The sequence below is a fragment of the Chinchilla lanigera genome, unplaced genomic scaffold (genome assembly GCF_000276665.1).
Source record: "Chinchilla lanigera isolate Chin_1 unplaced genomic scaffold, ChiLan1.0 scaffold00081, whole genome shotgun sequence".
NCBI classification, from domain to species: Eukaryota; Metazoa; Chordata; class Mammalia; order Rodentia; family Chinchillidae; genus Chinchilla; species Chinchilla lanigera.
This window is the reverse complement of record NW_004955482.1, coordinates 5,786,217-5,805,609: the sequence shown is the minus strand read 5'-3', so window position 1 is coordinate 5,805,609 and position 19,393 is coordinate 5,786,217. Positions and strand designations below refer to the sequence as shown.

The window sequence follows — 19,393 nt, the reverse complement described above, 5'->3', positions numbered from 1 at the left end:
GCGGAGGGCGCGGCCCGGCGGGACGGGGCCGGAGGGGCGGACGTCCACCTGCTGCCCTCGGCCTTCCAGCCTCGCCTTCCCGCTGCGCCGAGAGGAGCAAGCGCAAGGCCCGGAGGAGACCGCGGTCCAGCTCCCGCTCCTCTTCTTCCAGCTCCTCCAGCTCCTCCTCGTCCTCGTCCTCGCCCTCGCCCTCCTCCGGAGATGGCCGCAAGAAGCGGGGGAAGCACAAGGACAGGAGGAGGAGGAGGAAGAAGAGGAGGAAGAAGAAGGTGAAGAAGAAGGGCGGGGAGGAGGCGGAGGCGCCGCCCGGGCCCTCGCTGGAGCAGTGGCGCAGGGCGGCGGAGCAGGCCGCGGGCGCAGGTACCGGCCGGCCGGGGTGTGCGGGAGGAGCGCCTCGGCCCGGCCGCCGCACCGCCTGCACCTTCCCTTGCAGCGCTGACGGACGAGCAGAAGTCCCGCGTCCAGGCCATGAAGCCCATGACCAAGGAGGAGTGGGACGCCCGGCAGAGCGTCATCCGCAGGGTGGTGGACCCCGAGACTGGGCGCACCAGGTGGGGCGCGCTCGGCACGCCCGGCCCACCCAGTGCCTCTGCTGCTCCCGGACCAGCACCGGGGGGAGTGGAGGGCGCAGCTGCTCCAAAGAGGCCAAGCATGGGGCAGCGGTTGTGACCGCGCGCTGCTCACCCCCTGTGCCTGGCGTGTGCAGCCGTCGGGGCTGCAAAGGCCTCGTGGGGGCTCGCGTGCTGCCGTTCGCCTGGCCGAGTCCCTGTCCCGAGGCTGGGGTGTGCAGAGAGCGCCCAGGCTCCCTCCTCTCCGAGGGCCTGTGTGGGGGCCCTGGCATGGGCGGCTCCCCGCTGAAGGGACCCTCTGTCCACAGGCTCATTAAGGGAGACGGAGAGGTCCTGGAGGAAATCGTAACGAAAGAACGCCACAGAGAGATCAATAAGGTTCGTGTTGCCCCTTTGCCCGCGGACGCCCTTGGCTCTGTTCTTGATCCCTGGCCTCCGTGTTTCTTTTGTCAGCAAGCCACCCGCGGAGACGGCCTGGCCTTCCAGGTGCGAGCCGGGCTGCTTCCCTGAGGCCCCCGGCTGCGGTCTGCAGATGGCCTTGGGCAGACGCCGTGAGCCGATGGCCGCAGCCGGGTCCCTGGCCTCCTCGGTGCCCACATCTGGAAGAGTGCCCAGCCCGGTATTAAACACTGTTTGGCTACAGACCGACTCCCTCCGCTTTGTTGCTGTGTTTGTGCCAAGGGTCGAGGGGCGCCCTCACCTTTGGGGAGAGGCAGGCTCGAGGCTCAGGGGGAAGCCAGTGTCTGCTGGGACAGTGAGCAAGGCCAACCCTACCCCTGCCACCTGCCACCTGCCAGCCCAGACCCAGCCTCAGCCCTGAAGGTGGCACAGGTCATGCAGACAGGAACCTGGGCCAGGCACTGGGGCTTCTGCTTACTGGCTGTGTCCCCTGTAAAGTGGAGAGGCCGGCAGAGCCACCTCCGTCCCAGCCTCATGGCGCAGCGCCTCGGTGACTGGGAGCGACGCCCCGCCCATAGGTGCCCCGCAATAAAGAGACCAGAAGGAAGCCTTCCTGCTTCTTTAATCGGTGTAACAGACAGCGACGCTGAATACAGAGCACACTCAGGCCGATGACGCAGGGACAGCATGTGGGGAGGGACAGTCAGGACACTGCTCACATGTGGCCCAGAGACAGACAGCACGAGGACAGATGGGAGAGGCCGAGATGTGAAGATTGCGATGGGGCAGCTCGGACAGAGCCGGTGGGGCGGGGTCTCTGTTGAATCCCACTTTAGAAATCAGAGAAGGCAGGTGCTCAGGGCCGGGCAGGCTGAGACTCAGTCGGGGGCAGGGGTGCGGGCGGGAGGGACTAAGGCTTCTATCCTAACAGGCCCGGGTGGGGGTGGCAGTCGGCAAGGCCTGCCTCACCCTTTGGTTACGACTGGTCAGGCCTGAGCCCTGCAGCTCAGCACCCAACGCTGTAAACATTTTTGGTATTTTTAAAGGACTTCACCCTCCTTCTTAGTTTCTGGAAACTCGCGCTTCCTCAGGAGGAGAATGTGCCAAAAAGAATCTTACGGGAGGCAGAAAGCAGACCCGGACAGAGAAGAGACTTGGAGGGGAGGCTGCCGTCTCACCATCTATGGCTGAGGGCCCTGGGAGAGGCCCAGGGGACTATTGCTGTTGTCCTTGGCATGGCTGGCAGCTGGGCAGGTGGGGGAGGAGGAGCCACGGGGGCTGCCCCCAGGGAGAGGCTGGCCCGCCGCCCACTGGCCTCCCAAGGCCAGGCCTCCAGCCTTTATTGCGGGCCTGCCGAGGTTTCCAGATGCTTCTCCAGATGGCTGGTCACCAAGGTGGAGGCAAGACGGGGCAAAGTGGGGCCAGTAGAGGAGGTGGCACTGGCTACAGGGGCCCCTGGCCAGGGCTGTGATTGTCGGACCAGCCACTTCCTGCTGGGGGGCAGGGGGGCAGATATTGCACTTTCACTGCAACAGTTACCAGGGAACTTGGTCCATAAAATAATCATTGCTTTATACATAATGCCTGAAACAACAACAAAAAGCTACATCTTAAATATGAATAAACCCTGAAGGTTCCGCCCTCCAGACATTTTTCTGTGCACAAAATAAATAGCTTTCCCTCTGTATAGGCCCACTTCTGCAGAACGTTTACATGAGCCTTTCACTGTACACATCTACACATGGGAAGAGTTAACATCGGCCTGTGCGTTGCCCTGCCAGCCCACGCAGCCCCTCGGCCACATCCCGATTGGCAGCTTCTCAGGGACGGAGCCCAGTCGCCAGACAGCTGGCCAGGGCCAGGCCAGCGCTCAGACCTGGCGTGCGGGACAGTACGTCCTTGTCCAGGTGAGGACGGGAGTCGAGGCCGCCTGCCCTTAAGCTAATGAAGCGAGCTGTGGCTTCTTAGATTCGCATTGAACGGAATTGGCATTAAAAAAATGTAAGTGCACCCCATCCCGCAGTAGAAATTCAGTGGAACTGGCAGGGGTCAGGTGAGGCAGGGAGACCACACCCCGCCAAGTGGGCTGGGGCAGGGCCCATGGGACCCAGAACCAGGCTGGACTCCGTCACAGTGCTGGGTGTTTAAAATGTGGAGGGGCTGCGCTTGGTACTGAAAGAGTTACGAAAAGGAAGCAGCCGAGGATTGCTCTGTTAAAAAAACCTTGTAGAAATCAGATTGAGAAGTAGAAAGGCGTAGAAACGCGGGCAGGCGGGCAGGTGGCCATGGCACGGGCCTTGGCCGATGGCAGGTGAGGAGCAGAAGAGGCGTCCAGGCCTGTCCGGGCCCCAAGCCCCAGGGTGCTTGGGAGCGGGTGCTCCTCACGCCTGGGCTGTGCTCCCCCGGGGCCAAAGATGACACCAGGCCTGCGGCTGGATTGGGCTCCAGGTGGGGCAGATGGATGGGTGGGCAGGGGCCTGGGCCTGCCGTGTGCTGGCAGGCCAGGCGGGGCAGCAGAAATTAAAATATGGCCTTTCTCTCCTGCTTGGATGAGGGTTTGCCACACTGGAACCTTCTGTGTGGTAAGAGGTCCTGGGTCAGCAATATTGAATTTCATGCATGTCACTGAGTCCGTAGCCACAGGAGATGGAAATGGGTCTCCACTCTCAAAAATCAGTGCAAAACCAGTGAGGTTGAACAGTTGAGAAACTTGAGTCAACAAGAAGCAGGCCGGACCCCTGTTGGAGCTGCTACCAGATGAGGGGGTGTGGGCTGGGGCGGGAGGGGCAGGCCGGGCCGAGGCCCACACCTGGCACCAGGCGGCTGGGGAGCAATGCAGGGCGCACTGTCCAGGGCCTCCCAGCCGGGCCAGGTGGGGCGCCCTGGTCTCTGCCACTCCACGCTGCTGTCCTGCCAGGTTCCACGTCAAGCCGGAGCCCTCAGGCCCTAGGGGTGGGGCAGGGCTAGAAGCAGTGGCTGGCATGCCCGTGTCTTCGGAGGGGCCCTGGGACAGTTTCCCAGGCTATCAAAGCTCACCCCCAGCCGCCTACGTGTGCTCAGGCCGGGCCTTCTGATGGGGTGGTGCCCTGGCCTAGCACCATGGAGACCACAGCGCCCACTCATAGGCCCTACTTGGGGCCCGCGGCTGCTCCCGGCTCAAGCCGGCCGCTTATGGCACGGCCCCAGCAGCTGGCTGCCACGCTCATGCTGCGCTGACCCCGCTGCTCACCCTCCACCTGGCTCTGTGTCCGCTCGTGCCGGTGGCCGGGCCCGCTGGGCTGGGCTGAGATGGTGCGGAGCAGGTGGTTCCGTGAGCGCAGGAAGTCACCCTGGCTGGGGAGGCCGAAGCTGCCCTTGCGCAGTGCCATGCGGGTGGCTGTGTTGCGGGCTGGCCGCGCCCGGTGGTTGTACTTGAGCTGGGCTAGGTGGGCCGCGTAGCCGTCTGTGATGAACTGCAGAGGCAGCGAGGGACTGGAGGTCAGGGGCCGGGAGCGCCCAGAGCGGCCTGCTGCTGCCCCGGGCTGCGCCCTCTCACCTGGCACTGCTGCTGCAGCTTCTTGGTAGGCCGGCCCACTATGTAGATCTGCATGGGGGACAGGCTGATGGCGCTGTACACTGCCACATCCTTCGTGGAGCCGTAGGCTGCGTGAACGCGCAGGTGCAGCTGGGGGTGAGATGGGCGAGGTTGGCCTCTTCCCCGCCCCGCCCCTCCCCTCCCGCTCGGCCCAGGCCACGCAACTCCGCCCCACCTCGGAGATGAGCAGCTTCAGGAAGTTGGCCTTGTGCCGCAGCGGGTCGTGCACCAGACCATCGCAGAAAGACACCACTCCATGAGGGAAGTTGTGCTGGGCCAGCCACGCCACCACCCGCTGCTTCTGCATGTCAGGCCGGCCCGTCACGTAGATGATGAGGTAGCCCAGGTCCTGCCAGTGCCTGAGGGCGAGGGAGGTGTCGCACAGCTGCCCCTCCCTAACCCCCTTCTCCCGCCCAGCCTCAGAAAAGCCCACCTTTAATCAGGCTCAAATGACAAGGGGGACAAGGATGACAGCGATGGCAGATGCTCACAGGGCACTTGCCCGCCTGCATCTGCAGGGTCATCCTCCCAGGTGCCCCTGCAGAGGGCTGCCGTTAGCAGCTCCTGGAGCTGGGAGACTGCCAGCGTCATGTGGTGACCAGTGGTGGTGCCAGGCTCAGACCTATGTCCTTCAGGCGCAGGGGCCCAGTGTCCCCCTCCTGGCAGTGCTAGGTCCCCCCAGCCAGCCTGCCGGTGCCTCCTGCCATGCAGCCCGCCCATCTTGCGGCGATTGGTTGCACTGTGCCCCGCAGTCACTCACCGCACCACGTCCACTGCCCCGGCCCGCACCTTGGGGTCGCTGCCCATGATGGACACGCTGGCGGCAAAAGAGCCGTCAATGCTGAAGACCACGAACTCCGTGCCCTTGGGCAGCACAGTGATGTAGCTGTCGGCAAACGTGTGGTCTCCCCTGGCCGGCAGGGACAGCTCGTCAGTGCCAACCAGAGCCCCTCCTCCTGCCCCTGGGGACTGGCCTCGCCCACCCCGAGGAGGTGCGTACCTGACCACCATCTTGATGGGGTAGACGCCCACCCCCAGGCGGTGTGACTCAGGGATGGTGTAGGAGACGCGCCCACTGCTGTTGGTCACCAGTGTGTCCAGGTAGAGCCACTCTCCTGAGGGCGGCTGCACCATGATGTGCACGTCCACCTGGGGCCCGGGCGAGCTGGTCACACACTGGCTACGCCCGGGGCCCTCGCTCCTTGTGCCTGATGCCCTGAGTCCTCACCTTCTCTCCAGTCAGGGTGACCATGTCTAAGGGTCCGTACATGAACCGGCCGGTCACAACCTGCGGGCCGTCCTCGTTGGCAACTGCGTCATTGATCCGGTGGTTGGCCGTCACGTTCTGGGGACAGGGAGAGGGGTCCGGTCAGAGCGGGCTGGGGTGCGCATGGACTCAGAACTGGGCAGCCGTGTTCCTGCCCAGCCCGGCCACCGGCTGCCTGGCCTTGGGGAAGGACATCTCACAGGGCTCTGAGTCAAATCATAGCTTCTCCAGACTCTGTTTCCTCCTCTGCAATGCGGGACTTTCTGCGGGGACTAAGGAGGACGCCCGGCACCAGCCTACAGGACCCCTCACCCGCAGCTTCACGTGCGTCCTCTTGCGCTGCCACTTTTCCCTGGGCTGCGAGGGGGTGAACACCGACACCTCCTTGCCGTCCAGGTCCAGGATGCTGGCGCTGTCATGCCTCATGACCTGGGGACAGAGGCGGGCCATGGGGCAGCTGCCAGCCCGCTGCCTGCTCTCTGCCTGCTCTGGGCAAGCCCACTGGCCTGAGGGGCCAGCAGTGGGCACCTGTGAGGCCTGGGGACACCATTTAACCCACTGCGGTCCAGGTTCCCATCTGTCCAGTGACTGCCAGTGCATCCGTCCTGTCCCCATGGCCTTCAGCATCCCACATGTTCCCCCTCAAGGTGCCTGTGCCCTGCTTGCCCCTTGGTCCCATTGCCCCAGTGTCCCTCAGGGCCCTCTGGAGGGCAGGTACCTGTCTCAGAAGGAAGGAGACCACGTCCGTTGACTCCCAGTAGCTGGCGTGGAAGAGGTGGGGCAGCGCCACGGTGGGAAAGGCCGTGAGGGCGTCGGGGCAGTACAGCGCATAGTCCATCCGCTTCTGGCCCCACCACTTGGCGGCGACTGCAGGGAGCAGGCTGTAACCGTGCTGGGCTGGGCAGGGACCCCCGAGGGCCACCCGGGCCCTCAGGCCTGACCAGCCACATTAGCTGTTTTCCTCCTGGGGCACTGACCGCCAGCAGCTGCCAGGACTGTACTCGGGGAGCACACGGGCCTGTCTTACGGGCCCTGGCTCCCACGTTCTGCCTATGGCCTGCGTGAGGAGGGCCCCAGTCTGCCTGCGCAGGCTGCACCCTCCCTGCCCCGCCTCTAGCTCCCTTAGGCCTTAGCGTTGTGTGCAGGGCCGTGACAGTGAGACATGCTTGGCAATGCAAGTGACCCCGAGTTAGAGAGGGCATGCGCCACGGCAGGTACCTTCTCTGATGTCCAGGCCAGGGAGGCAGGGCACCCTTTCCAAGCTGGGGCTCGCCTGCCTGGCCCGGGGGCGGGGGCCAGGGCTGCTGGGGGCTGGGGGGGGCAGGGCAAGCAGGGACAGGCGCCTGACACTGGGGGTGTGGCTGAGCATCGAGGGGGCCTCTGAGGAGCGATAACAGGGGTGTGGCTCAGCTCCGCCCAGGCAGGCACACTGCCCTGCCTCCCTCAGGCCAGGGAGGGCTGCGCACCCATGAGGCCCAGCCTGCAGGCTCTGCTTCTGGCTGCCAGGGGACCCGCGAGGGTGACCGGGCCTCTCTGACACTGCTTCTTTCCAGAGGCTCCGGCAAGACAGTGACCCTGAGCCATATACAGCCCCTGGTGCCCTCTGAGGCTGTCCTGGTGCTGCAGGGCGCTCAGCAGCACCTACTTTTACCAGATGGTGCCACCAGCACAGCCACCCCCGTGGTGGCCACTCAGGAAGCCTCTGGACAAGGCCGCCTGTCCCCTGGGGCAGACCACGGTGACAGTGCGGGAGGAGCGCGGAGGCTGCACTCACTCTGGGCAATGCTGGACGCGGTGTAGTTCTCGGCCATGCCTGACACTTGGCTGGCGATGCTGATCTCGCTGGCTCTGCGGAAGCCTCGGCTGGCAGGGGCCGTGCCGGGTGAGGAGGGGGCCGTGTGCTCTTGGAAGACCGAACCGTGGGTCTGGAGCGCGTCCGCTGCAGGTGCACAGGGACACGGGCTGGTTAAGGGAGGCCCGGCCTGTCCCCTCTCCCTCAGTAGGGGGGCAGGCCAGCATGCCAGATCCAGCATGTGCCAAGGCTGGGGTGGGCAGGGGCTTGACTGTGCCAAGGCCTGTGGCTCAGGGCCGAGAGACTGAAGGGCCTGGAGCTGCGGCAGGAGAGGACAGACAGACAGACACAGTGGGAGGCGAGGCACCTTCCTGCCCCATGCAGGGCTCCTAGCCATTCTCTGGAAGCCCCAGCAGCATGGGGGCCTGTGGGCTTCCCCAGCCACCTGACCCCCACGGGGTATGAGGGCAACGAGAGTGGGGCCTCAGGTGGCTCCCAGGACGCCCTCCACATGCTGAGGACTGAGGAGCTCCCGGCGTCGGTCACCCGTGGCTATGATAAGCCACACAGTGAGTCTGGGGACAAAGATGTGCTGAGGGTAGGACGGGAAGGGAGGACAGCCCAGGCGGAAGGGCAAGCAGCGTGGGGCTGGGGTGTAAGGGGGCCTGGGCATCCTCAGGGAGGGAAGGAGTGGGACCCGAGACCCCCAAGTCCTGGTCCTCCTGGGGGAGTGGGGTGCAGCTGGTGAGGTGTCACCCTATCTCCTCTCTGTTCCTGCGAGCCTCGAAGGAAGGGCAGCACTTTGGACCCTCGCTAACATGCCGTGTGACCTGGGACAACCTCTGCTGTCTCCGGGCTGCACTGGGTGCCCAGCCTCCGGCCTCAGTGTGCACAGGAGGCACAACTGCCCCTTCCTGGGCCTTCCTGGCCGTGCTCTGTCCTTGCCTCCAAAGTCCCAACTCCCAGGGGCCTGAGAGGGTGCAAGGGGAGCAGACACGGGGACCAGGGGCCACAGCCAAGCAGACGTCACCACGAGGGGGTGGGTACACACACTCAGCACAGCCCGGGCTCTGGCGGGGCCCGTCCTGCCCGGCGAGCGCGGGAACGGGGATGCTGGTCTCCAGGAAGCCGTCCCCGGGAGGGTGCGAGGCGGGGGGGCCACCCTCCAGGACCAGCTCAGGGTTTCTCTGCATGGTCTCCACTGGAGGGGACAGGAAGAACAGAGAGGACAAGAGCAGACACTCGCGTGGCTGTCGGACAACACTCCACACAGACTTGGGCTTCTCGAGGACCAGGACTCAACACGATGTTGGGACACGGGGGGCTGGAGGACGGGCAGCTCCGGAAATGTCACCATCCCCGTTCCCACCTCTACCCCATCTGTGGGCCAGCCACCTGCCATGGGGAGCCCCCTCAATGCCCCTGACATCGTGAGGGCCTCTCTTGGGCCCTCAGCCAGGGGCATGTTGGCAGGGAGAGACATCTGTCCCTGTCTGTCGCTGGGGCCCCTGGGGTGTGGCCTTTGCAGGTGGAGGTCATGGGCTGCGCAGGACAGGCCTGCCCCTCCAGAGCTGTCCCCCGCCTAGGCCACAGCAGAGCCGCTCACCCAGCAGTGTGGAGGAGCCGTCCCCCAGCGGGTAGCGCTGGTAGCGGGGGATGCTGAAGGGCGGCAGGGCGTGGAAGCGCCGCTCCAGCAGCGGCTCCAGGCGTGAGGCAGACGGGTCCGCCGGGTGGAAGAGGTTGTAGACTTGCTGGCAGGCTGGCCGCAGCTGGAAAACTGCGGGGAGGGGGCGAGTTGCAGAGGGAGGTCACTTCTTGTCTCTGCTGTGTGTCTGTCAATTTGGAATTGGTTTGGGTTGCTGCCTTTTACTTTTTATTTTTTTGGTACTGGGAATTGAACTCCTGGCTTTGTGCTTGCCAGGCAGGCACTATGGCGCTGAGCTATATCCCGGCCCTGCCCTTTATTTTTTTATTTCTTTCTTTATTTTTTGTCTTTTTGAGACAGGTTCTCGCTATGCAGTTCAGGCTGGCCTTGAGCTTACTTTGTAGTCCAGGCGGGTCTTGAACTCATGATGATCCGCCTGCCTCAGCCTCCTGAGTGCTGGGATTACAGGCGTGCGCCACCACGCCCAGCTTGCCCTTTATTTTTATTATAAAGAAATTTGCTTTTCTCTTGCTGTGCTAGGAATGGAACACAGGACCTTGTGCATTCTAGTCAAGCAAGCCACCACTGAGCAATATACCCAGCTCTGTTTATTTTCTATTTTGAGACAGGATCCAGGTAGCCCAGGCTGGTCCCCAACTTGCAGCCCTCCTGCCTCAGCCTCCTGAGAAGCTGGAATTATGGCATGTGCCATACTTTCAGGGCTTTGTTCCTCCACCCCGAACACAAAAAATGGAGTTTTCATCCCAGCATGTGCCTTTTGCACAGGGGCAGGGTGTTCCCTTGTGCGACTGTCCCTAGGCCTCTGTGCACATGTGCAAGAATCTAGTTCTGAGCAAGGCTGCTGGCTCTGCCTTCCCAGTGGCTGGCCGTCCCTGTGGGAGGGCACCCTGTCACGGGGTCCCTCTGAGGCTGTGGGCCGCAGTCACAGCTTGTGGAAGGGAAGGGGCGTGGGGCGCTGAGGTCAGGGCTGGCACTATTTTTTTGTTTTGTTTTGTTTTGTTTTTGTTTTTGTTTTTCTGGTACCAAGAATTGAACTTACAACCTGGTGCTTGCCAGGCAGGCGCTGTGCCGCTGAGCTAAATCCCCAGCCCCAGGGTTGGCAGTTTTAACCAAGCACTGCTGCTCACTGCTCCTGGCATAGATAAGCCTCTGTGAGCCTCAGCTTCCCCTCCGTAATCTGAGATGTGAAGGCGGCTGTGAGGGTCATGGCTTTCTGAGCTGCACTGGCTAATCCGGGGCAGGGGTGCTGTGGCTGAGATGCTGCATCCGCACAGGTACCCGTTCCACACTCCCCCTGTGGGAGAGGCTTTCACACCTGGGAGCTGGGTACTGTCCCCATCTGACACCTCTGCTGCCCCAGCCCCCGTGCTTCTGTGGCCCTGGTGCAGGGAATGAAGCAGCAGGTGACGGGACAGGGCCAGTGCTGGAGCGCCGGCACAGGAATGGGAGGGCAGGGGCGCTGGAGGGCCAGGATGTGACCTGGGCCTCGTGGCAGGGGGCTCCAGGGACCCTGAAGGGCTCTCACCGTCCAGGGTGGGAATGACTGTTTTCCTCAAGGCCAGGACCAGCCCCAGCGGGCACCCGAAGAGGAAGAGGTCGGCGATCTCAAAGTCAAACCTGCCCAGGGCCGCGGCGCCGTCCAGCACGGGGGAGCTGCTCGAGCGGCGGGAGCTGGGCTCATTCCTCAGCACGCTGGCGTGGAGGCTGTGGAGGGATGTGCAAGGCCACCCGGGCCCTCCTTAGCCTTGTGGGGGACAGGAGAGGGCTGATGGCTCCTTGAAGATTTGACTCTGTGCTGTTCTGAGGGTGCAGCTTCCCAGCACCGGCTAGAGTGTTTTTAGTGACAGCAGGCCACAGGTGCTCTCATGGAGCCTGACACCTTGGGGACAGCCCTGACTGGTGTCATGCTGCCCTGGTCACTTCTGCCCCTGAACTGGTCATACTCCATGCCCATCCTCAGGACAACCTGTTCTCTGTGGCTCAAGGTGACACTTGGTACAAACCACAGCTTGTCACAATCTGGGGAGCCCCAAAGAAAACACCCAGCAGAGACCCCTAGACCTCATGCTGAAGACTGGCATGTGGGTGGCAGAGGAGCCATCTGGTCCCCAGTCTGAGCTGTGGTCCCACCCCCCCCATGGTGCCTCCCTCACATGGCCTGTCCCGAGCCCCACCTGGACAGGAAGGCCTGGTGCTGCTGGATGGTGTCCAGCTCATAGGTGGACGAGTCGCTCCTCTTGCGCGGCAGCTGTCTCTTGGGGTCCTCGGTGCCGTTGCTTCGGGGGATGTCGATGTTGCTGCGACTCAGGTGCCGACTGCTCTCCAGGCTGCAGCTGCCGCTGCCACAGCTGGAGCCAGCTGCCGTGTTTACCAGGATGCCCGGGGACAGCAGCTCGGCGTCCTGGAATGGCCCAAGGAGGTTCAGTGCTGGGTGGCCCGGCCCCAGCCCCGCTTCAGCATCCTGGGAGCTGTGTCTGCATCCTGACTCCAAACCCCAAGCTGCCGCCCTGCCACGGGCTTCGTGCCCAAGCTGAAGGGGAAGCTATTGACCCTACTGCCTTCTGGACTTTGGCCATGTCCTCCCTGCTGGCCACTTTGCAGCAGAGACCTCAGGCCTCCCTCCCTGCCGGGATGTGGACGGGGCCCAGTGGTCATACCTCCAGGACCAGAGCCACTTCGTGGCCCGTGAAGCCACATGCTCTCCTGGGCGCTGCCATGCTGCAGCGGCTCTCAGCCCCATGCCACCGCCCTGCCACCTTCAGGTACCAGCACTGGCAACCCCTGCCCCCCAGCCCTCCTCCTAGGGTTAGGGACTCTGAGGAACACTCTCCCGGCTGCTTCCGGGCCCCCTCAGCCCACCTGCCACCCCTGCCGTGTCCTGCCCTGGAGGTGCTGTGCTCCTGGGCCGTGGAGGCCTCAGGGTTCAGAAGATGTTTGCTGAGGTAACAGAATAAACCAAGCTTGGCAGCGTGGAGCCTGAGTTGGCCGGCCTCAGAGCCTTCGCTGAGCACTGTCCTTGTGGGGCAAACATGGGCCCCTTGAGGTGCCCTCCAATAGGCAGGGCAGCTGCATGACTCAAGGGCTACCGCAGGCCTCTGTGGTGGCTTGGGGACAAGTGAGGGTCAGGTCCCTGCCCAGTACCTGCACGCTGACCACGCTGCCCCGGCGGCTGCTGCTCTGGCTCTCAGACACCGGCTGGCTGCTGTAGCATAAGGCATCGAATGCCAGGATGCCCCCGACGCAGTCCCCAATCAGGCAGACCTGCAGGCAGGCGGGCCCAGGGGCCTGAGTGTCTGGCTGCCCACTCAGGGGCTGCAGCCTGGGGACAGCGGCCCCTGAGCCTTCGCGCGCCCTCCCCCGCCTTACCCCTCACCTGTCCGTTGAAGGGCATGCCTTCCTGGGACTTGATGAAGTCCCCATAAGCCAGGTTGGCCCGCTGGATCACTGTGGCAACTGCCTCCTGGTACTGGGGCGAGGAGGTGGCCAGCAGTGGCAGGGCAGCCAGGGGGATGTGGTCCTGACTGCTGGACAGACAGCCCTCGTCGTGGCTGTAGGGGCTGAGGCTGGGGGCAAGGGCTGGGTCAGAGAGGGCAGGAGCCTTGGCTCAGTCCTCCCTTGCCCTGGGCAGCAGGGCAGAGCCGCCTGCCCCAGGGGCTCATGGCAACGCTCTCAGGCCAAGCCCTAGGCAGGTGCAGGGGACCGGGGTCACTGAGCAGAAAGTGGCCACTGCCACTGAGCTGGAAATGCCCTCCAACTGTGGCTTGCCCTCCCGAGCCTAAGCTCAGCCTGTCTGCAGAGGGGCTGGGTGGCACATCAGGACACCTGGACAGAAGCCTGTGTGCAGGGAGGGAGGGGGCCAGTGTGCTGCCGCTCCCCTCCCCACAGGCAAACGCCACTCACTTGGAGACGAGGGCAAAGGCGTCGGCACAAACAGGCGGGCAGGGCACCAGGCGGATGGCGAGGTGGCCCAGGGCACTGGGGTAGTGCACGCGCATGACGGTGTCGAATACGTTGGCGATGGTATTGGCGTCGCCCTGCTTGGAGCTGGGGTCCCCGGCACCTGTGTCCAGGATGGTGCCTCCATGCAGCACCAGCAGCAGCACGTGGATCGTGGAGGGCGGTGCAGCCAGCGGCTGGCTGGCCTCGTCCTGCGTCGGGGGAGTGGGTGTCAGCTCTTTGCCAGGCCTCTGCTGCCCGGGGAGGCTGTCTCGGTCCAGTTGCTCCCTGCGAGTTACCCAGTCAGGGGACCCCGGGCTCTGTGCCTCTGCCTCTCTCTCAGAGCCTGGAGGAGCAGGGAGGTCTGACCAGGGAACGGAGGACTTGAGGGAGGGTCTCAGCCTGCAAAAGCATGGACTCCACTTCTTTCAGGGGCCCGGCAGCAGCTTCCATGTGGACTCAGGCTCAGCCTGGCCCAGTCTCTGGGGCCTGCTTCTCAAGAATGGGTCTGTCTTGGGCCAAGCAGCAGGGCCACTGCAGGCTCAGAGTCACAGAGTCACTTGGGAGTGGCTGGGGTCAGAGCAATATGTGAGCTCTCCTGCCGCCTACCTGGAGCCTCCTCTGCTGTCCCCCAGAACCCTGCCATTCCCAGAATCTCTGAGACCAAGGTCCCCCAAAGCAGAGACATCTAGGCAGAGCCAGGGCCCCAGCACCTGCCAGCAGGGAGGGCAGCACCCCGTCCACTGCTCGTAAGGCCAAGGTCAAGGTGAGCACCTGGATGGCACACCACGCACAGGGCCCAGAGCTGTAACTGTCAGAGATGAGGCAGCAGGGCGCGCACAGGCCCAGGGACTGACCTGCTGTCACATGGTATGCCAGCACCAAGCTGGACTGGAAGCCAGAGCTCCTATCAGCTCAGCATTCTCCTGCCAGCCCGGCTGTGGCCCTGTGCACGGGGGGCTCCCTCTGCCCTGCCCACCTTCTTGGTGCGTGGGGGTCGCTGCTGAGTGCCTGAGCCACATCATGCCTAGGGGTGTAGGTGGGGGACGGGAAGGAGCTAAGGGGAGGCCACAGGGCTCCCTCCTGCCCAGGGCCTGGGCAGGGGTAACGGTCAGGCAGCCCCATCAGCCTCATTGGACAGTGGCTTCTCCAACACAGCATGGCAAAGGGCTATGGAAGAAATGGGTGGAGGCCAGTGATTCCTGTCACCTGGAGACAGCAGTGCTGGGCCACGGGGCCGAGAGAACCCTTCATGCGCCTACGTGGCTGGGCCCAGCACTAGAGACGGTGTAGGGACCCCCGCAGGCCCTAAACACAATCCTGCTCACACTTGGCCTGAGACAGGAGCCCTCCTGCCTGAACCCCAGGGGGAACAGAGTCCACATGGGTCGTGGGCGGCTCTGGAGAGCCAAGACCTTCTCCCCTTCAGCGTCTCCATAAAGCTGTCCCCTTTCATAAGGGAAAGGTCTGGTTTGGGGGCTATTGCAACAGAGGCACCCCGGAATCAGTGCTGGGTTCCAGATGCACAGCCTGAGGGAGAGCCAAGCCCGAGGCCCCTCTGCCCCAACCCGGGGGCAGTCAGAGCTGTGTGCGGCGGTGGGAGCGGCTCCATCTGCCTTCTCCCGCCTCTGCGCACTGGACTCTCACCCCATCCGTCACCCTTCTAGAAGAGCCCCCTCAACCTCAGACTCAAAGCAGAAAACCTGGGAGGGACGAGAGGCACGGGTGCCCCCTCCACCCCTGACTCCCAGAGGGGCGCGAGTCCCGGCAGAGATGCCATCTCCACCTCAGGAAGCCTGGGACAGAGCTGCGCGAGGACCACAGTGTGGAGCAGCACGGCGGGCCGGGCTCCTGCGCAGGGGCAAACAGCTCCGACCACCCACGGGCAGAGGAGGGCGTGAGAGCTCGGGCAAAGAACCCCGAAGCGGACACAGGCCCCACAAAGACAGCTTTACTGGACGCACTGAGCTCTGCCTGACCCCACAGGGCTGCCGCGCGGGCCACGGCCACAGCACTTCTGCCCGGGCGGCTCCTGCTTCCGCCCCTTCCTTCCTCTTATCTTCAGCCACAGCACAGCTGGGTGCAAGGTGGGCAGTTTATTTCTGGTCTGGAATTTACAAGTGTCTCATTTTACTTCCCCACAGGTGGAGCTTGACCGAGGCCTTCCCTGGGGGCTGCCTGCCTCTCTCTCCCCAGGGACGCCTCCCTGGCAGCACGGCAAGGACAGGAGGCCCCAGCTTCTCTGGGTGTCACCCTAGCCAAGCGTCGGGGTGAGGCTGCGGGGCACAGTTCTGCATTCAGAGCGCAGGGCTGTCCCTCTGAGCCCTGCCCGTCCCAGCACAGCCCCCACCCAGCGCCAGCACCCACCTCGATGATGCTCAGCTGCTCCACACTGGAGGCCGCCCTGAACTCGGGGCCGCTCGGCCGGCACAGACTGTCTGCAACACAGAGGCCACGCCATGAATGGCGGGGGTGCCGGGAGGTCGGGAACACGGACGGAGGGACTCTGGCCTGTGCAGCCCCCAGGGGCCGCTTACCCTGTGCGTCCTCGGGCTCTGGGCTCTCCGTTTTGTCCATGAGGTCGTTGGAGCTCCACTTGGTGATGTCCTTGGGGAACATGTCCTCTGAGTCGGACAGGTCCTCTGGGGAGGACAGGGGACCTCAGCAAGAACCAGGGGCCATGCTGGAGCCCCTGCTCCTCAGACCTGCAGACCCCTGCTCTCTCCTTCCTCACAGGATGGACGCATGCTGCGTACCACGACCTTTGTACATTGTGGCAACATTTACATCACGTGAAATGCACCATTTGAACTGTCTTAAGTAGCAATGGGGACATTCACAACACCATCCAGGCCCACGTTTCCATGATCTGGACATGGAAACCCCACAGCCACGAGCAGTCAGGCCTCACCCCTACCTCCTCGCCCCTACCCATGGGTCATCAACATGCTTCCACTCTCTGGGCCTTTGCCTGTCTTGGGTATTTCTTATGAACAGAAATCTGCCGGACGTGGTGATGCACACCTATAACCCCAGCACTCAGGAGGCTGAGGCAGGAGGATCACTGTGAGTTTGAGGCCAGCCTGGGCTACAAAACAGTTCAAGGCCAGCCTGAACTACATAGTGAGACCCTGTCTCAGGAAGACAAAAAAAAAAAACAAAAAAAAAAACATCCTCTTTGATTACTGGCTTAATTCATGTAGGGTCATGTTTCGAGGGTCAGTATGTCAGTGCGCTTTTATTTGTCAGCTGATACATATATATAGTAATAAATATAATACATATGTACTTTTTGGCAGTACTCGGGATTGAACCCAAGGCCTTTCCACTATGCTACAGCCCTAGCCAATTTTATATCTTTTTATTTTGAGGCAGGGTCTCACTAAGTTGCACAGGGTGGCCTCAAACTTGGGACCCTCCTGCCTCAGCCTCAAGAGTGCTAGGATTACAGACGTGCACCACCGCACCCAGCAGCTGATATCTTTAAATATCTGCCAAGTGCAACTCAGGGAGGAGTGCCGTCCCAGACCCCTACTCCTGCTTTTCTGGATTGTGCACCGGGGCAAGGCAGCTGCCTGGCTCAATCTCGGGCTTGCCCTCCTCTCCAGCAGGGTGGGCTCCTGGGCCTGCTGTCCCAGGACACTGCTGCTCGGGCCTCTGCTGCTCTGCGGTCTCTTCTCTGCTACGGTGTTCTCTGCACTAGATGTACACTTTCCTCTGGTCAGGGCGAGGAGTCAGCTAGGAGGGCTGGGACACCAAAGACCCCTTCCCACCCTCCACGAGGTCCCTGCTGCAGAGGTCATTGGCTGCCTGGGGTCACCTGGCCCCGGGGAAAACCAGGCACCGCCCTTGTGCCTGGAGGCTGACTCCCCAAGTGCCTTCCCCTTGTGGCTGGCCAGCCACACTTCAGTGGCTGCTCTGTCCCTCCAGGCACAGTGGCAGCACAAGGGAACTCCACTGCAGCAGCCCCGCTGTGTGCACGTGGTACCGAGCCCCACCCTCTGGCAGCCTGCAGAGGGCCCTGCTGACGCGCCACGCCCGGGCTCCAGTTGTCCTGGCATCCCCAGCACAGGCGAGGCACTGGCTGCGGCGCACTGACCGGCCTTACTTCAGGAGCAGTGGGAAGTGCGCAGCTCAACTATTTCTGTTTACTGCATTTTCTGAAGTGCCTACACGAGACGCATATTAATCTAATTGGCATTTGTTATATTACTCAGGCAAACGACACATGTACAAAAGAAAGTAAGCCCAGAAATTCAGAACACTGTGAATTCTGCTTCTCAAGGAAATAAATTCACATATGGCAAAACGACTGTCTTTTTTAGGGGGTTTAAGCAAGCACCCCTACCTGCCTGGCCTGCAGCACATTCTGCCTTCTGGGTGGCTGAGCACAGACCCAGCCTGGAGGTGGCCAGCCTGTGTGACATCCTCTCCTTCTCTATGCCTCTTGCCCCATGCCCCATGCTGTCCCCTGGTCCAGGTACAGCCAGTGGAGTTCCTGGTACAGCCACTTTTCCCCAGCTCCCCCAGGAAGGCCCCAGTTGCTGCAGGGAGCTGCCCACCTACCGTGGGCATCGAAGAACTCGTCGTCCGAGCTCTCATCAGAGTCCCTGGCAATGCTCTGCATCCTCCACTCCGAGATGCTGTGGCGGGAAGGGCTGGCTGGAAGGCAAAACCCCAGACTGACTGCCCGCCTGCAGGAAGGGCCTGCTGCTGAGCTGGGGGTGGGGAGGTGAGATGGACACCCTCAGGCTGCCCTGGGAGCTGGGAAGGTTGGCTGGAGACTGAGTAGAGAAATGGGGTGCGGGATGTGTGCCAGCTCATGTGCACAGAAGATCCTGACTTTCTAAAGCACTCCTCGTGCTGCCTACAAGACCCCGGGCAGTCCTGCCAGGGAGAAGGCGGGGGTGGGAGGGCACTGGGCACAAGCCGGGATGTTGGTTCAGAGGGGCCGGGGCCTGAGCACAAGTGAATCCCTTAAACTCAGCTGGCAGAGCCCGCTACAGGGTGAGGGGGAGATGGGAAGACAAGTGCCCAGGCAGCACCTTCTGCGGCTGCGCATTGGAGACCCGCTGCACCCCTGGTTCAGGACCTGATGCCTGGCTGGCTGCTTTGGGCCCCTGAGGGCCACAGTCTCTCTCCCCCAGGGCCCTGTCGGTGAGTCTGGGGGGCCTGCTGGGCAGGGGTCTGGGCCTAGCCTGGCACAGCTGGAGAAAGGAGGGGTCTGTGCCTGACATGCTCGGTTCTGCATCACCCACAAGGAGGTGGCATCTGCGGAGGCGCAGGGCCCGGCAACATACAGGCTGCCTCGGGGGAAGGCGGGAGGGGGCCCTGACCGAAAGGTGGGCACCTGGCGCTGGAGCTCACCTCCCCGCTTGGACGACCGAGAGGACTTGGAGGACGTGGACCACTGCTTCTTCAGCCCCCGCCCCACCAAGGGCTCCCCGTTGCTGCTGCTGGGCTCAGGGGGTGGCCCAGGTGCCTGATCCTGGTTGGCTGGGTCCTTGGTGAGTTCTGTGCCCGCCTCATCCTCACTGAATTGGGCCATCTTGCGGGACAGCATGAGCTGCGCCTCCCTCTCAAGCTCCCGGATGTTCTCCATGCTCAGCCCGTACCACTCATCCTGCCAGCACCATGCCTGCCGGTGGGCCCGCACCATCACCCGCCGCAGGCCTGCAGACAAGAGGGCGGTTCAGACTCAGGTTCCAGCCACACTGTGGCTGTGCCTCAGTTTCCCTGTGGTAAAACTGGGGACTGACTCCTAGACTCATTCTCCAATCACAGGGGTGGACCTCCTAGGTAATGTGTGCTCAGAAGCCACAGTTAATCTGGAGGGCCTCCTTCCGTGGCAGGAAGTGGATAATACTTCCCAAGAATCTTGGGGCCTGGTCTTCTTTTCCAGTTCAAACCCATGCAAGGTCAAATTCAAGTTCAAAATGACTTGGTCTTCTTGAACTTACCAATTTAGCAAGATGCCATCTCAAAAAAAAAAAAAAGTAAGAAAATGGCTCAAGATGTAAGTCGGCGCAAAAGCCTTGGGTTCAATCCCCACTACCAATAAAATGAAACCCAACAAACAAGCAAAAAAGAATAGACTACATTACACATCCAGAATAAGATAAAGGAGAATTTTGTTGAGGTATAAAGAATCACAGAGAAACCACTGAGACAGAAAGCAGCTTGGGGTGGC

At 62.5% G+C, this 19,393-nt stretch overlaps 2 protein-coding genes across 6 annotated transcripts in view; one reads left to right on the top strand and one right to left on the bottom strand.

Moving 5' to 3' along the window:
- Nucleotides 1–1,217, top strand: part of Arl6ip4 (ADP-ribosylation factor-like 6 interacting protein 4) — a gene marked incomplete in the record, with an annotated part of 3,068 nt that extends 1,851 nt beyond the window's left edge. The window contains 4 exon segments of the mRNA XM_013503665.1: nucleotides 70–360; nucleotides 434–551; nucleotides 878–947; nucleotides 1,023–1,217. Of these exon segments, the coding sequence (XP_013359119.1) occupies nucleotides 70–360; nucleotides 434–551; nucleotides 878–947; nucleotides 1,023–1,079 (536 nt within the window).
- Nucleotides 1,218–1,572: 355 nt separating this feature from the next.
- Nucleotides 1,573–19,393, bottom strand: part of Pitpnm2 (phosphatidylinositol transfer protein, membrane-associated 2) — a 133,211-nt gene continuing 115,390 nt past the window's right edge. Inside the window, exons 7-27 of one of the 5 annotated variants that reach the window (XM_005403054.2) lie at nucleotides 18,571–18,876; nucleotides 17,770–17,865; nucleotides 15,741–15,845; nucleotides 15,571–15,641; nucleotides 13,168–13,415; nucleotides 12,641–12,830; nucleotides 12,409–12,528; nucleotides 11,442–11,668; nucleotides 10,793–10,971; nucleotides 9,208–9,378; nucleotides 8,653–8,802; nucleotides 7,584–7,748; nucleotides 7,028–7,189; nucleotides 6,528–6,676; nucleotides 6,122–6,238; nucleotides 5,771–5,887; nucleotides 5,543–5,691; nucleotides 5,303–5,452; nucleotides 4,718–4,901; nucleotides 4,504–4,632; nucleotides 1,573–4,420 (exon numbers count right to left, since the gene is read on the bottom strand). In XM_005403054.2, the coding sequence (XP_005403111.1) occupies nucleotides 4,097–4,420; nucleotides 4,504–4,632; nucleotides 4,718–4,901; nucleotides 5,303–5,452; nucleotides 5,543–5,691; nucleotides 5,771–5,887; nucleotides 6,122–6,238; nucleotides 6,528–6,676; nucleotides 7,028–7,189; nucleotides 7,584–7,748; nucleotides 8,653–8,802; nucleotides 9,208–9,378; nucleotides 10,793–10,971; nucleotides 11,442–11,668; nucleotides 12,409–12,528; nucleotides 12,641–12,830; nucleotides 13,168–13,415; nucleotides 15,571–15,641; nucleotides 15,741–15,845; nucleotides 17,770–17,865; nucleotides 18,571–18,876 (3,509 nt within the window). In that variant the 3' untranslated portion in view covers nucleotides 1,573–4,096. The remainder of the gene's footprint in view (nucleotides 4,421–4,503; nucleotides 4,633–4,717; nucleotides 4,902–5,302; nucleotides 5,453–5,542; nucleotides 5,692–5,770; nucleotides 5,888–6,121; nucleotides 6,239–6,527; nucleotides 6,677–7,027; nucleotides 7,190–7,583; nucleotides 7,749–8,652; nucleotides 8,803–9,207; nucleotides 9,379–10,792; nucleotides 10,972–11,441; nucleotides 11,669–12,408; nucleotides 12,529–12,640; nucleotides 12,831–13,167; nucleotides 13,416–15,570; nucleotides 15,642–15,740; nucleotides 15,846–17,769; nucleotides 17,866–18,570; nucleotides 18,877–19,393) is intronic. The other 4 variants (XM_005403055.2, XM_013503659.1, XM_013503660.1 and 1 more) reach the window with 4 other exon arrangements.